The 14,472-nt window shown below is 49.6% G+C and overlaps 1 protein-coding gene across 2 annotated transcripts; it reads left to right on the top strand.

The window, feature by feature from the left end:
- The first annotated feature begins 1,098 nt into the window (after positions 1–1,098).
- Positions 1,099–14,472, top strand: KCTD20 (potassium channel tetramerization domain containing 20). 2 transcript variants are annotated; one of them, XM_004710736.2, is made up of 7 exons: positions 1,099–1,281; positions 4,312–4,585; positions 6,694–6,796; positions 7,219–7,339; positions 8,395–8,592; positions 9,979–10,089; positions 11,298–14,472. In XM_004710736.2, the coding sequence occupies exons 1-7, from the start codon at positions 1,128–1,130 to the stop codon at positions 11,588–11,590; spliced, it is 1,254 nt and encodes a 417-aa protein (XP_004710793.1). In that variant the 5' UTR covers positions 1,099–1,127; the 3' UTR covers positions 11,591–14,472. The 2 variants fall into 2 exon arrangements, with proteins under 2 accessions (XP_004710793.1, XP_045150808.1); XM_045294873.1 differs by lacking the exon at positions 8,395–8,592.

The following is a 14,472-nucleotide window of genomic DNA, read 5'->3' as shown; positions in this document are numbered from 1 at the left end:
ATACTGTATGTGACATATGTAATACTGTAAATTAGATGCCATAAATAATATAATAAATGATAATTGTAACGTCCAAAATGTTTTACTGTATTTTCCCTTTTTCGTTTAATTGGGTAATACGAGTGTAATGGTGACTTAAGGGTGTTTTTTCATGTCCTCTATGCTCTAACTACGAAAATATTTGATTTACAAATAAGGAATACTACTTCGCGGAATTTCATTTATCACGGTAGGGTCTAGAACCGATTAACCGCGATAAACGAGGGTTCACTGTATACATCAATTGTGTAAAGCACATTTGTACATTCGTTGCCCTCGTCATTCTCAAAACATTTGCTCTCCACCTAAGCCCCTGGCATCAGCTCCTCCTCCCCCCCTTGTTTTAAATTTTCTAATGCTTACTTACTGCAAGAGAGTATATGTCAATCTTTAAAGACCCATGGGCAAGGTTTAAAAAAATTGAATTATATGTTTCTTTTTAAGTTGGACTGTTTCTCCTCCTACCTATGTTATTTACATCGCAGGCATAAACATACTACTGTATTACTGCACCACCATTCACTATGAAGAACTGATCAGGAAAGTGACCAAAGTCAGTGGATTTGATGCCTGTTTAGGGATAAAGCTTAAAATAGTTCCCTAGTAATGCATGTCAGGAACCCTGGTAGCACAATGGCCCAGTGCCCTGCTAGCAGCCAGAAGCCCCGCGCTTCGAGCCCACCAATGGCTCCAAAGGCGTGAAGACAGACCCCGCGCTCCGTGAAGATTTCGGCATAGGAAACCTAAGGGCAGGCAGTTCTACTCTGTCCTGCCGACTTGCTGTATGTCTAAATCAACCTGAGGCACACGCAACAGCACATTTACCACTGTCTCGGTCATTTAGTAAAGATTTCCTTCAAATGTGGTCAGTTCCTCTTGATACAGAAGCCCAACATGGACGGTCACAGACATGGGAGCGCTGTTTCTCTTGAGAACGAGCATGAGGCCGGTCCTCCAGTGCTCATTCTGCCCTCAGGCCACAGCCCTTTCTACAAAGCCATTCCGAGAGAGCTGTAAACCACATGTATTCCTGCCTTTCAGGATTTCTCTCTGATCCAGGATCGGAGTTCCGGATACAGAGCCCAAGGATGAATGTTCGTCTTGTCAGCGATGGTGACAGGGTACTGCGGCAGGAGAGCCGCCGCCTAGTGGATGACACCTCAGCTCAAGCTAGAGAAGCAAATAGCCCGGCTCCTTCGGGTCTGCAAAGTCTGCCTTTCCCCGCAGGCCCCAGGAATGACGGTACGGTGAGAAGACTTGAGCTGGGAGGCGCTTTGGGCACACACACACAGGAGGTTCTTAATCTGAGTAAAGTATCCAGTGAATTGGCTTAGCTTTATCTATCACAGTCATTGGGAGTTGACCATCAGAAAACATCTTCAAAGATTTAATCAGCTTAGCACTTGATAACTTGCTGACAGTGGTGTAAAAGAAACAGCGATGGTTTTGGAGTCTAAGACATTAACATTTAAACTCTGCTACTGACTAGGTGCAATCATGGACAGGATGCTTAATCTTTCTGAGCCCTGCATTCCTAATCTAGAAAACAAGATGATAATATTCTTCTAGCCCCCAAGGCCGGTGGAAATGAGTTTATGGATGTGAAGGCTCTTGACAAATGATTAGGTTATTTTTTAACTTTTAATCAAAACAATGGGAACAATAAGTGATTTTTTGAGGACCCGTTGTGCTAGGATTTTGTATTCCTTCTCTTTATCTGGATGGCACTCTGTGGTTGCACGTCAAATCTGGCCCATTCTTCCTTTTGTGAATGTTGCTGAACCACGGAGGGCTCATTTGTTAATGGATGGTCCATTGCCTCCTTTCCCACTCCATTGGCAGAGTTGACCCTAAGCCTCAAATCTGTACTTACTGGCCCTTTCTAGAAAGTCTGCCAGACCGGACCCTTATCCCCACAACTGTTATCCTCGGTGTACGGATGAGGAAGCTGAACCTAGTCTCAGGTTCACATTGTTAAGATGTGGGGGATTTCTCTGTATAAGCCATCAGTTCCCAAACTTGTTTGTCCCCAGGGCCTCCTTTTCAGGAAAAAAAAATTTACTTAGCACTCCTTTGGCAATTAAAAACTGGCACCATAGTTCAGGATAAAGTATAGGTATCTGCTTTTGCAGCGCCCCCCTGGATCATTGCAGCACCCTCCCCCCCAGCCCGTGCACTGACAGAAAAGCAGTGTGGCTTCCCCTCTGGAGCACACCACTAGAGAGAACTTGTGCCGAGTCTTGACCTGCTCACCCATTTAAACTTTAGAACCTTGGGGAGAACCCCGTGTCCTTCAGACATCCAACCCAATCTAATTGCCCCATTGTTTGGGGGTGGGGATCAAGACATGCATGAGGATTTCAGGCACGACAAGGGCGAAGCCCTGGCTAGGTGAGCGAAAAAGTGTTTTTATATGGAGACATAGCTCTTGGTGTGCAGGCCCAGGGCCACACATAAAAGATAGCGAAAGAAAGTCGTAGGATGTGCGCTCGACAGTCAGCTTGTCGAGTCAGCATTAGCTTCCGAATCAGCTAAAGTTCAGTGCACATTAGTAATGTATTTGATTGAGTGCAGGAAATCAGGCTAATTTCCCATAGGTCATGAGCAGTAATCATGCTCCTGAATAACTTGGTACAGATATACAATACTCGAGGGCTAGGGGTGAGAGATTCAGTGGTTTCTAAACCATTTTATTTTTTTCAAAAAGAAAGACGTGAAGGAACTGTAGAAAAATGTTCATTAGCTGAGCGTACCAAATCTCTCTCGCTGCTGGGACATTTTCATTAAACTTTTTACATTAAAGTATATTCAGAGAACTGCCTGTTTAAAAGGCTCCTCTGGTAAAATCTTTGTAAGTCCACACTTGTGGTTGTCGTCGAAATCCCATACATTTAGCATAAGCCTGTTTTGTGTCATGGGCCTCACCCACCTTATTTCAGTTGATGGCCAACAAGGCTGTGAGGTGAGGGATGACACCATTGCCCGTCATTGTGCAGGTGATAGCCAGGTGCAGGAAAATGTAATAATTTGCTTGAAGAAACTGCTTTTTTGGGTAACGTTCAAAACAAAACTGCGATTCCACGAATGAATTCGTAATCCAGGGTCATTTGCACCAGACCTTTCTGCTGAGAGCAAGACCTGTCTGTTCTGATAATTGCCATAGCTATTAGTAAATTGGATTTTCCAGCGTGTAGTTAAAATGCTTTTGTGTGTTTGTGAGATTCTAAGAAAAATGTGGAGTCTCTGGGCATGAGTAGTCTGGTCACAGAAAAGTAACGAGTTCCTTTATTAAACACAGGAGCTAGAAGGAGCCATAGCGGGTTGTAGTGAGGCTGCTAACCAACTGGGGGTCAGCAGTGTGGCCCCACCAGCCACTCCATGCAAGAAAGGAGGCTTTCTGCTCTGGTGAGGGATGTACAGCAGCGGTTCTCAACCTGGGGGTCGAACAACCCTTTCAACAGGGCTCGCCAGATTCATAACAGTAGCAAAATGACAGTGATGAATTAGCAACGAAAATAATTTTATGGTTGAGGGGGTCACCACCATATGAGCAACTGTATGAAAGGGTCGCAGCATGAGAAAGGTTGAGAACCACTGATTTGCAGTCTTGAAACCCTGTCCGGCTCTTTGGTGGGAATTGACTTGCAAGCAGTTACATGTTTTTGCACTTGGTTAGAATTGGGAGCCCTGGTGGTGCCGTGGTTTAAGCCTGTGGCTGTTAACCGAGCTGGCATTTCAGACTCCCCAGGTGCTCTGTGGGAGAGAGACGTGGCTGTCTGATTCTGTCAAGATCACAGACCAGGAGTCCCGATGCAGCAGTTCCTCAGTCCTGTGGGGCCCTGAGCACGAGAGCCGGCTCGGTGGCACGCAGCAGTCTGAGCAGAAGTGAAAGCCGAAGGAGAAAGTGGTGAAACTGTAAAACCTGGCTTGGGGAGCGAGGGGGTGGGCAGAGGAAGACTTGACTGCTAGCTTTCCTGGCCCGCCCCGATTGTGTGGTGGGCTCTGTTGGTTTGTTTTGTGTTTAAGGTGTGTTCGTGGGGTTTGAAGCGTGGGTATTCCTGCCTTTCTCCCTGGGCCGCACCCGTGGAGGAAAGCTCAGGACCCACGAGGGGAGACTCGCGTCTGTGTTTTTGTCTTGCTCCAAACGAGGGATTTCGTTCACGAACACCTAAGAGTTTGTTTAAATTATTTGTTTCCTTTTTAAGACAGAGTTCATTTCCCCCAAGGTGTTCTGCTCTCATATTATTGGGGTTTGTTTGTACTATCTTTCAGACCTTTCGCACGACTGCGCCTCTCAGCCCGCCAGTCTTCCGTTCTCTCCCGTCATGCCACTTCCCGAAGACGGCAAAGGCTCTGGCTTCCACGCGGGGACTAAACGGAACCACGAGCCCTTTATTGCTTCAGAGCGATATGCAAACAGCAGCGTGGGCTTCAGCAGTAACGCCCATGCCCAACCGCCGGAGAAAGTGACGCTCCTTGTAGATGGCACGCGGTTTGTGGTGAACCCCCAGATTTTCACTGCTCACCCGGACACCATGTTGGGAAGGTAACGGAGCACAGCGTCCTCCCAGTTCCGCTCTTCTCCAGAACAAGCAGCTCTCCCTGCTGCTTGCCGTAGATAGGAGAATCGAAAGCTCCGCGGGGCTTACTTGTCTACCTTTGTGAGAAAGGGGGTGGGGCAAGCTCAAGCTCGAGAACACCTTGTGTGTGTTGGTGATAGATGGACATGCACGTGATTTGCTTGCGAAGCTAGTGTAGAGCCATGGAGCCCCCACAAGAAGGAGAGGCTTGTTTGGCCTGGGGCAGCCATAGCTGGGTGACCCTCACGCTCCTCGGTAGACTGACTCCGAAACAGAAGGTTGCCTTTCATTTGTTTCATCAAAGTACCGGGATGCTTCCGGAGAGACCGCAGTCACAGCGATTGCGTTTTTGTTTATGTGGCTGTAAAACTAGAATGTTCCCCAAGACAATGGGACAAGGAAGGCCACGGGAAAATCAGTGGACTCGTCCCATGTAGAAGTCGATTTTATTTCTAGCTCTGACCTCACTCAGCACATTGCGCTAATTTGAGCTGAATGAGAATCAGAATGAATCATTAATGTGCCAACTTCGAGCTAAGTGGAAATCTGCAATTTTATGCTAAATATCTCCCTAGAGCGCATAGCAGTTTTTAACCAGCACCAAATCTCTGTTTTGCAAACATCTGGATTAAGGTGACACTAGAACATTAAAGCATTTTCCAAATGGGCTTATATTCTACCAGACTTGACTTCCTGTCCCAGTCTAGATACCACCAATACCACTGGAGGCTCCCAAGAGAAGAAGGGCCAGCCCTCCTGGGTAACAGATTCTTGATGATACCTGCGTTTTCTGGAAGCGGGAAGGGTTGTCAGGGGAAGAAGGGAGTCTCGCTCTCTTCGCTGAGGTGGTTCCTTGAGCTGAGAAGCCCAGGATGTAAGTTCTGGAGGTCTGGGCTACATACGTACGCACCCAGTGAGCTTACAGTCAGTCACCGGGGCCAGATGAGAGGACCTGAGTGACTTCACACCCATTCCTATCTCTGCTAGATGAACAATTCTGAGCTTAACCCCTGCTGATGGTGGTGCCGGGATTGTGTTTATGGCATGTTGTTCAACTATTCCTATTCACAGCTGTCTCAGCCAGACTTCAGCCCATCGTTCCAGGAACATGTCCGCACCCTTTGATGACTACTTTAATCAGGATGAATTTTTATGCCCGGCAAAGTGCTGTGGAAAGTGTGTGATTTGGGAATTTTTTCCAGACCTTTGAATGAGCCGGCTCAGAGTCAAAGATAAGCGTTGGCAACAAGTGAACAACAATAGAGCTTCCTGGCAGGTTAAGGAAGGAAGCGTCCTGGAGCCTCTTCTGGGAAATCCAACCAGGCTGGCTCAACTAGCCTCCTGCCTGCTGCTCCGCCTGTGCCGGCCTCCCCTCCACAGCTCAGCCGAGTGCAGCAGGGGCCAGCGGCCATGAGGAAGGAGATCAGAGCAAAGAGAGGAAGAAGTCAGTGAGAAAAGAATAGCGCCCCTGCTCTCGTGACCTCGGAGTTCATGCCAGATGGACTTGTTTCTGTGAAATAAGGTCAAACTGCTGTCAGCTTTTTACCTCCCAGCCCTTTTCTGAAAGCCCAACCTGAGGTTTCCGGCAGGAATGCTCCTAAGACTGAATACGGGCAGTTCCCCCAGAGCGCCACCATCACAAAAAAGGGCAAGCATTAATTTACAGGCACCAAAAAACACAGAGTCATCTCTCAGGCTAGACGTTGAAAGCAAAACTCAGAAGCATCGAGAAATGGCATCTTGGGTTGGTGAGTGCTGGTAGAGTCGAGAAGGTCCGGTGTGTCACACAGTCTTCCTGAGCTGCCCCAGTGGCTGGGCAGGTCCATCCTGGGCAGTGAGAAGGCTGTTTCCTAGGGGCCAACAAACACCATAGTTGCCGTCTCACTACATTTGCTGACGGAAGCTTCCCACCCGGAACCTTGAGGGCTTGCTGTTTTGAACATGTCCATTAAGGGTGGGGCCAGTGCTAGGTTGTTAACTTGCCTCTGTGAGACGGGGGCGAGGTAGCGAGGAGAGAATCTCCTCTGTAGGGTCCCGCTGGAGAAGGTAACCTTGTTGCTGGTGTCTCTTTCAGGATGTTTGGACCAGGGAGAGAGTACAACTTCACACGGCCCAATGAGAAGGGAGAGTACGAGATTGCGGAAGGAATCAGTGCGACTGTATTTCGCACAGTGCTGGTGTGTAGCTGTCTCTTCTGTCATGTCCCTTCCCCGAGGCAAGCGTCTCGTCCACATCAAACTGCTCTGACCTTGGGCCTGGTTTCTGGTCGTTTCCCTTCCCTGTTTGCTTCCATTTCTGTAACCCTCCAGTCCTCTTTGCTTCTCGGAGCCCAGTTAAGGGTCAGGTTCTGCGTCACCAGGCCAGGGCACGCAGGAAGCTCCTTCCATTGGAATGGATCACCCGAGTGCTGATCACTCCAGTAGCCCACTACAGAAACACAGGCCGGTTCTACCCTGCCCTGGAGGGACCCTGAGTCGGCACTGACTCTGGCTGCGAGTTTGCGGTTTCGGTATTAACTGAATTGAGAATTACTAGAGTAGAAGAGGTAAGTTGTCATCTGAGGCTTTACGAACCTTTCTTCTTCCTGATCTGTATACAGGATTACTACAAAACTGGTATCATCAATTGTCCCGATGGCATCTCTATTCCAGACCTTAGAGACACGTGTGATTATCTCTGCATTAACTTTGATTTCAACACCATCCGGTGTCAAGATCTGAGTAAGTACAGGGGAGCCACCAGTGGCACTGGCTTTGAAGTTGCTTGGAGGACGCTGAACAGCAGGAGCTAGTGTGGGTGGAAATCATGTGCAAAGGCAAAGGTTCACATGATACTAGTGAGCCTTGTCTTTCACTTGCCTCAGCCCCTGGAGGACTTAGAGGAAGCCCAGGAGAAGGGGGAGGAAGTGGATACAGGACCTCCGTATCTGTCATTTAAACAAGGACCCCTAGGCTTGTTTAACCATGCTCCAGACACTGCATGGGTCATCTTACCATTGTATTTACCATTATTGTGGACCTCGTGTGTGTGAGTGCCTTGTAGACAGGTCAGGGCCTCCTCCAATCCCAGAGCACTGGGCCGGGAAGCATGGGCAGTAACGTCATGTACTTGACAAGAAGACTCAGGAAACTGCTGTGAGCACTAAGGCTGCTCTGGGACTCAGTTGGTCTGTCAGCTTGGTGTTTACCGCCTCACACAGTCTTCTCTGAAGCTGGTAGTGTCTGTTCTGAGTCTTATGGCACCCTGGGCGGTTTCTGACTATCATCGTTAGGAACAGGTTCCCTGCAGCCGTGGAGCTGTAGGTTGGGCTTGAACTGCCAACCTTTACCTTAGCAGCGGACACTTCACTGTTTGGGCCACCAGGGCTCTGTATTCTTTAAGGTACATGACTTTTTTCTGCATGTTCCATGAAGGCCTTGGGACTTGTGGTTTCTCTACTTAGTTTGATCCACACTTGGAGCAAGCTGCTTTGCTTCACCGAACTGTGGTAGCCAAGCTCTGAAATCAGGGCCCAGAGCATTTTCACAAGAGTCACAGAATGAATACAGTATACAGAGTCTGACACTGCAGTTGTTCAGGATGCTCGGGGACTACTGAACCTGGCTCACTACAAGAGCGGTAGAGTAAGAAACCTGTCTTAATGATCACCATGGAGCGGCAGGTGAGCAGCTCCCTGGGACCCTTGGTGATAACAGCGATTACGGCATACTCTGCTCCGTGCCGTGCTGTGTGCGCTGGGACAGGGAAGAGGGCCACCTGCATTGCTTCTCTCCAGGTGCTTTGCTGCATGAACTGTCCAACGATGGTGCTCACAAGCAGTTTGATCACTACCTCGAAGAGCTGATCCTGCCCATCATGGTGGGCTGTGCCAAGAAAGGGGAGCGAGAGTGCCACATTGTTGTGCTGACAGATGAAGATTCCGTGGACTGGGACGAAGACCACCCCCCGCCCATGGGGGAAGAGTATTCTCAAAGTAAGAGCCCCTTACACGGAGTGGTTGTTTTCAGCAAGGAGCACACACACTGCCCAGAGGAGCAGTTCAGTCTTGGAAAGCTGGATGACAGGCCCCCATCAATGACAGACCCAGCCTTCATGCTGGGGACACAGGGAGGGGTCCACCTCCCGTTCCCCCCCTGATGTCTGCTCTTGTGTCCACTGCAAGGTAGCATGTGACATCACAGCCGCATGCTTTTCTTCGTTTCTGTTCATTTTTACTTCTTCCCACATTGCTAATACAGTATTAAGGAACTGAAGGATAGAGGCATGGAAGTCTTGTTCCCACTCCTGTCGCATCCACCCGCTCTTCTTGTTACTTTTGCAACATCCGTCCAGGTACGCTCAGTGTTGCAGTTATGTACACACCTTCTCCCGCCTCTTTTTAAATAACGATAGTGTATAAAGTGTAAAAACCCATGTTATGATGGCCACCTAGCACCCCATTGCATGGATGTGCCATCCCTAATTTCACCAGCCTCCTACTGAAGACAGTGGAGTTCTCTACCTTTTTGATAGCATAAATGATGCTGCACAAGGCATCCTTTTGCGTTGTCTTGTCACACTTGCACAGCTAGGGGATTATATTCCTGAAAATGGAATTGCTGTGTCAAACTCTTTGGGCCGACGCACTGTGGGAGACATTGCCAGATTGTCTTCCACAAAGGCTGCACTCATTTACACTCGCCGATGACAGCGGGTGGCAGGCTGCTTTCTCGTGCCTTTGGCCGCATACTCATTTGTGCCATTCTTAGCAGTACAACAAGGTCTGTTTCTTGTCCTGTTAACCGTGTTTGTGTCTTCTGCCCAGTACAGAATTGAACTGCAGTTCATCTTTTACTTGCAGATTTGGGAAAGTTCTCTGTCGGTGGCAGGTCTCTAAACATGAAGGACAACAGCTTTTCTGTATGAGTTGTAGCCATTTTCTCAGTCGGTTATTTAGCTTTTTAGTCTTGCTGATGGTGGTGCGGATTGTGCACAGAGCTGTATTTTATATAGCAGCTACCTGTCTTTGCTGACTTCTAGTTTCCATGTCAGTTACAAAGGGGCCTTCTCCACCCTGAGACTGTTAGCGACAAACCAACTCTGGTTTCTGTTAGTGTTCTTAGCCAGACTCATCGCAAGCTCTGCGTGGGGTTCCCGAGGCCGCCCATCTCGATGGGAACAGACGCCGCAGCTGTCTTCTCGGGAGCAGCCCCATGCCTAACCCACAGCGCCACCATGGCTTATTAATTTACTTCACATTTCATCGATTCACCTGGATGTTCTGGCCTTGGGTCGGGTGTAGATGTACCTTTTTGTCCCATCTGTTCGCTCTTCTCCTTTCGGAGCTCACTCAATTTACCCTTTTTTCTTTTTCCACTAGTTCTTTATAGCTCCAAGCTCTACAGGTTCTTCAAATACATTGAGAATCGGGATGTTGCAAAAACTGTGTTGAAGGAACGGGGCTTAAAAAACATTCGTATTGGTATCGAAGGTAAGGAAAGGTCCCGGCCTGTGTTCCGGCTGCTTGCTTCCTCAAAGTTCAGCTTCCAGAGGACCAAGAAGTGCTTTACCACCCATGCTGGAAGGAGCTTTTTGTTTGTCCACATGCTTCCTTCTTATTTTCAGTTGAAAATGCATCAAAACCACCAGAGATGGCTTCTAGTTTTCTTCCTGGGGCTAAGGAGCAGTGAGGACAAGGACTGGTGGGTGAAGGCTGGTAGAGCCGATTACGGCTCACCGAGTGGGAGCGCCAGGGAGCTGCTTCTGGAAGTGACGCGATCGTTGCAGTTCTAGGACTCAGAGTTCGTGATTACCCCATAATATGCCTTTTAGAAACATTTGGAGGGGTGTTCAGAACTGGTTTAAATCATCTGAGCAGTGGCTCCCAGCATGTGGCCCCCAGGCTCAGAGAAGGGTCTCAGGCTGATTGTTGGCAAGTGCTGACGTCTCCTCATCTCTCTTCTCTTCCTCCTGACCCCCATGCGCTGCTCCTGCTGCCTGCCTCTTGTCCCATAATGCATTGCCCCTCGCGGTGTCCAATGTAAAGCTGGAAGATCACCCATTTAAAACCTTCCACTGTCCTGGGAAACTTCAGGGACAGGGTGCCAGAGCTCCCACTTCATAGGGCAGCTCACGCAAGTGTTCTCCCATGAGGCCGCCTTTCACACCTCTCTGAGAACTCACCCAGCTCCCTCCTCTGCCCCTCTGAAGCTACGCTAACGTGGCTTCCCTTTCCCTGGCACGCCTGCCAGCTCTTTCCGGTGGTGTCCCCGCATTTTCTGAACGTTTCTTTCACTTGCCTCTCCTGGTGCCTCACGATGGGTCCTGAACCATTGCCGTTGAGTGGAGTAGGACTCACAGCCACTTTGGGCTGCAGAGTTCATTGAAGCTCTTGTGCTCTGCAGGATTTTGTTCTGTAACACTGTTGCCAGTAACTGAAGGCACAGTACTTCCCTTCCCCTGCCATTAGAGGGATAGAATCCTTGTGACTTCCCTTGGATTCGCTCCTTCCTTCCGGGGACGAGAGCTACTAATCTGAGCAGTAGGGACGTAAACGTGTAGGCAGCTGAGCTCAGAAGGCAGGGATCAGTAACTGGGTAACCAAGTTTCACAGTCTAGGCTCAGAGGCCATGGCTGTGGTTAGGAAGAAGGAAGAGTCAGATTTGCCAGTCACAGGCTGGGTCTTCTGCACTGTTGCAGGCTATCCTACGTGTAAAGAAAAGATTAAGAGACGACCTGGAGGCCGGTCAGAGGTGATCTACAATTACGTGCAGCGCCCCTTTATCCAGATGTCATGGGAAAAGGAAGAAGGAAAGAGCCGCCACGTGGATTTCCAGTGTGTGCGAAGCAAGTCCCTTACGAACTTGGTAGCAGCTGGAGAGGATGTCGTGGAGGATCAGGAGATACCGATGCACCACCCACCCCAAGTGGACGAGCTCGATCGGCTCAATGCCCCGCTCTCTCAGCTGGCATCTAATGACTTTCAGGACTAGGGCCAACTGCGGGTCCATTCCTTCCGGGAGCTTTTCTTGGGGGGGGGGTCACCCACCCCCAGCCCGCCCCGTCTGTCTCCCTCTGAGGAAGGACACGGACGTTTCTCCCTCTGGCCTTTCCTGTCGCCCGTGATGAATGTGTCCTTTTACCTAAGTTGTGCTTCTCCAGTGGAGAAGCGCTGCTGAGGAGGCAGACCGGCATGCGGCAGCCCTGGGAACCTGACAGATGTGTGTCTGGGGCTGTTCACTGAGTCTTTGCAGAGCTGCAAAGCAGGGAAGGCAGTTAAGGCTCCTGTTGCCTCGCATCCAGCAAAGCAATCCTCATCCTTACGCTCAGTTCGTTGTCTGTCTTGTTTTGTACCAGGCAAAGGGACCAACCCTGAAAGACACCATTCAAATGTCCAAAGGAAAATTCTCCCTAAGAGCTTGAGTTCAACCTTGTTTCTCATTAATGCTGTGAACAATCCAAAACCATGTAGCCAGACTCATTGTATAACGAAGTTTATCAAACTTATTCAACTTCAAGGTTTTTGAGATTCAACAGATTCTTCGTGTGTAATGAAAGGACTCGAGGAGGAGGTCTCCAAAGGAAGATCCTGGCTGGGATCCAGAGCAAGGCCACGGGGCAGCTCCGTGTGGCTGAGAGGCCTGTGGCCAGGCTGAAAGGCTTTCAGGCTGTGGGCAGAACTGCCTCCCAAGCTTTAAAGGAAAGAAGGTGATGCTGAGGGGGGACAGGTCACCTGCACAGGCCGCCCCTGTAGTTTTCTCTGGATGTTCTTTTCAGATCTTAGAATTTTTGTGATTGATACATTTCACGTTTTAAAATAGCCTGTCAGCTGCTTCGACACCAAGTAAAGTGGATTGAAGGGGACTCAGGTGGAAGGGAGTGTCATCGTCCCCTCCTCCCCCCAGTTCTGAAGCCCCTTCCTCCGAGGCCTCTGGCTGTTGGCAGCAGAGCCGGGCGGCAGGCGGGCAGCACCATGTATGGTGTGAGGGCACGCGTCCACTTTAAGGACCCCACAGGCTGGGCCAGGGCGGTGGGTGTGCAGACCGCCTTTTTGTGCCTCAGTTGGCCTCCCAGCCACCCACCCGGAGCACTTACTCAGCCAGGTGGTGAAGAGGCAGTTTCCTTCCGGACCATGACCTCCTCAAGTCCCACTTCCGGACGATCCTAAAGGGCAAGCTACTCTACCCCACGTCCTGACTCCCTCGTGGGATTCTCCAGAGATAAGCCAGGGCACTCTTCCAGGTATGAAGAAGAGAGCTAAGAAGCGTGTTTCCTCTGTGTCTGTATGTGACACTGCATGGTAACGGTCGGGCCTGGGCTCTGTTCCTGACCCAGGGACGGGGTAGGAGGTGTCTAAGCGAGCCTTCCCATACCCCACCCTGGTCCCTGATAGCCAGTGGCTCCCATTCGCAGGGCTGATGGCTGGGCCAGTGGGCAGCTTGTAGCCTGGGTCGTTTTTCTTTGTGTGAGATTATTGGTTCCTGTCGGAGTTGAGACAGACGAGCAGTTGACCCATCCAGTCAGTCTGATGGTGCTTCTTTATCTTCTCCGTGCCCTTCGTGCCATTAGAGAACGGTGACCTCTGTGCATTTAGGACTTCCAGCGGGAGTTCCTTGAGTAGTGTGTGTAACTTCTCCTCAGTACACGGCTTCTGTGTGAACATTCATTGTCCACCCTCCACTGCTAATAACGCTCCTCACTAGCCCTCACACAGAGTATGGAAATAGGGCCTGGCCCTGTTCCATGGACAGATCTCATTTTCTCAGGCTTTCAAAACCACAGTCTTGCTTTCCTTCTCCCCAGTTTGGGTTAGCGTGGTCTTGCTCCCAGTGTTGGGTGAGGGATGTTACAAATGAGTGAGAAACCTGGGGTGGTAAATCTCTCTGCCATTGTCACTAGGGGTGCCTTGGGGGAGAGCCCCTGCCCCCAGCCTGGAGCCCAGCATCACTACAGTTGAATGGTTCCACTCACCTGGGGCCACTTGCTGACAGGACTTGTCAGTGCTGGGCTTAAGGTCATCCCTCTCCGTAGTCAGCTACTGGCCAGCTGAGCAAGAGGATTTTGCATAAGGACAATAAGAAGTGGGGATCAGGTTTTGTGGGTTTTTTTAAGTGCCTAAATAAACAAGCCAAGTTGTTTGCACCGAAACATTTTCTTTAAAAAATAGTCTCATCCAGAAAATCTTACTCAGGCATCTCAGCAAGCCAGGATGGGCCTGAGGTTTAGAATGTGTATGTGTGTATCGTATTAGAAAAGATGGGCCTTTGAGGAGCTCGGGGGAGGACAGGGCGACAGAGTTCCATGTGTCAGTCACGTATGTTCTTGCCCAAGCGGAGGGAAAGTACCGAAAGAATGACGGCAAAGAGAGAAGATGGGAAATCAGCTGGATTTACTGCACAATGTGCAACAGCCAGTGTTACCCTAAATTCCTAAGAACGCCACGGTCGACGTGCACCTAGGTCTACGAAAGTACTCGGACTCGGCCCAGGAGGGGGCGACTTGGAAATGGCGTGCCAGGACTCCTTTTGAGAGCAGGTATCTTACTCACAGGCTTAAATTAACGCAAGCTGTTATTGTAACAGGGAGTTGTTTTTTCAATCAAGTGTCAAAAGAAGTTCCAGAAACAGTAGTATTGGGTTCTGTGCCACTTCTGGCCATCCTGTAGAAATGGTCCCAGTGGCAGAGTGGCCCTGAGCTAACCAGATGTCTCTGAAATATGTACCCTGTCTGCTGGGTGGGACAACCTCTGCAGGACATGCCATTTCCTCGTAAAGGCAAAATCCCTGTAGCATTTGCCTTTTGACTATATTTACTTTAACATTGCACTTGTTCTGTACTGGGGAGGCTTTTTCTATCATTAAAGTATTACCATCTG

This window comes from Echinops telfairi, unplaced genomic scaffold (genome assembly GCF_000313985.2).
Source record: "Echinops telfairi isolate 266 unplaced genomic scaffold, ASM31398v2 ScPeMD7_3533;HRSCAF=4204_1, whole genome shotgun sequence".
Lineage (NCBI taxonomy): Eukaryota > Metazoa > Chordata > Mammalia > Afrosoricida > Tenrecidae > Echinops > Echinops telfairi.
This window is presented reverse-complemented; position numbering and strand designations above follow the sequence as displayed.

What these genes read in the sequence shown, in the direction of transcription:
- KCTD20 (XM_004710736.2), top strand. Translation starts at nt 1,128, where the DNA reads ATGAATGTTCGTCTTGTCAGCGATGGTGACAGGGTACTGCGGCAGGAG. An exon ending in CTGTATTTCGCACAGTGCTG is followed by an intron (nt 6,797 to 7,218) that starts GTGTGTAGCTGT and finishes ATCTGTATACAG; the next exon opens with GATTACTACAAAACTGGTAT. An exon ending in CATTCGTATTGGTATCGAAG is followed by an intron (nt 10,090 to 11,297) that starts GTAAGGAAAGGT and finishes GCACTGTTGCAG; the next exon opens with GCTATCCTACGTGTAAAGAA.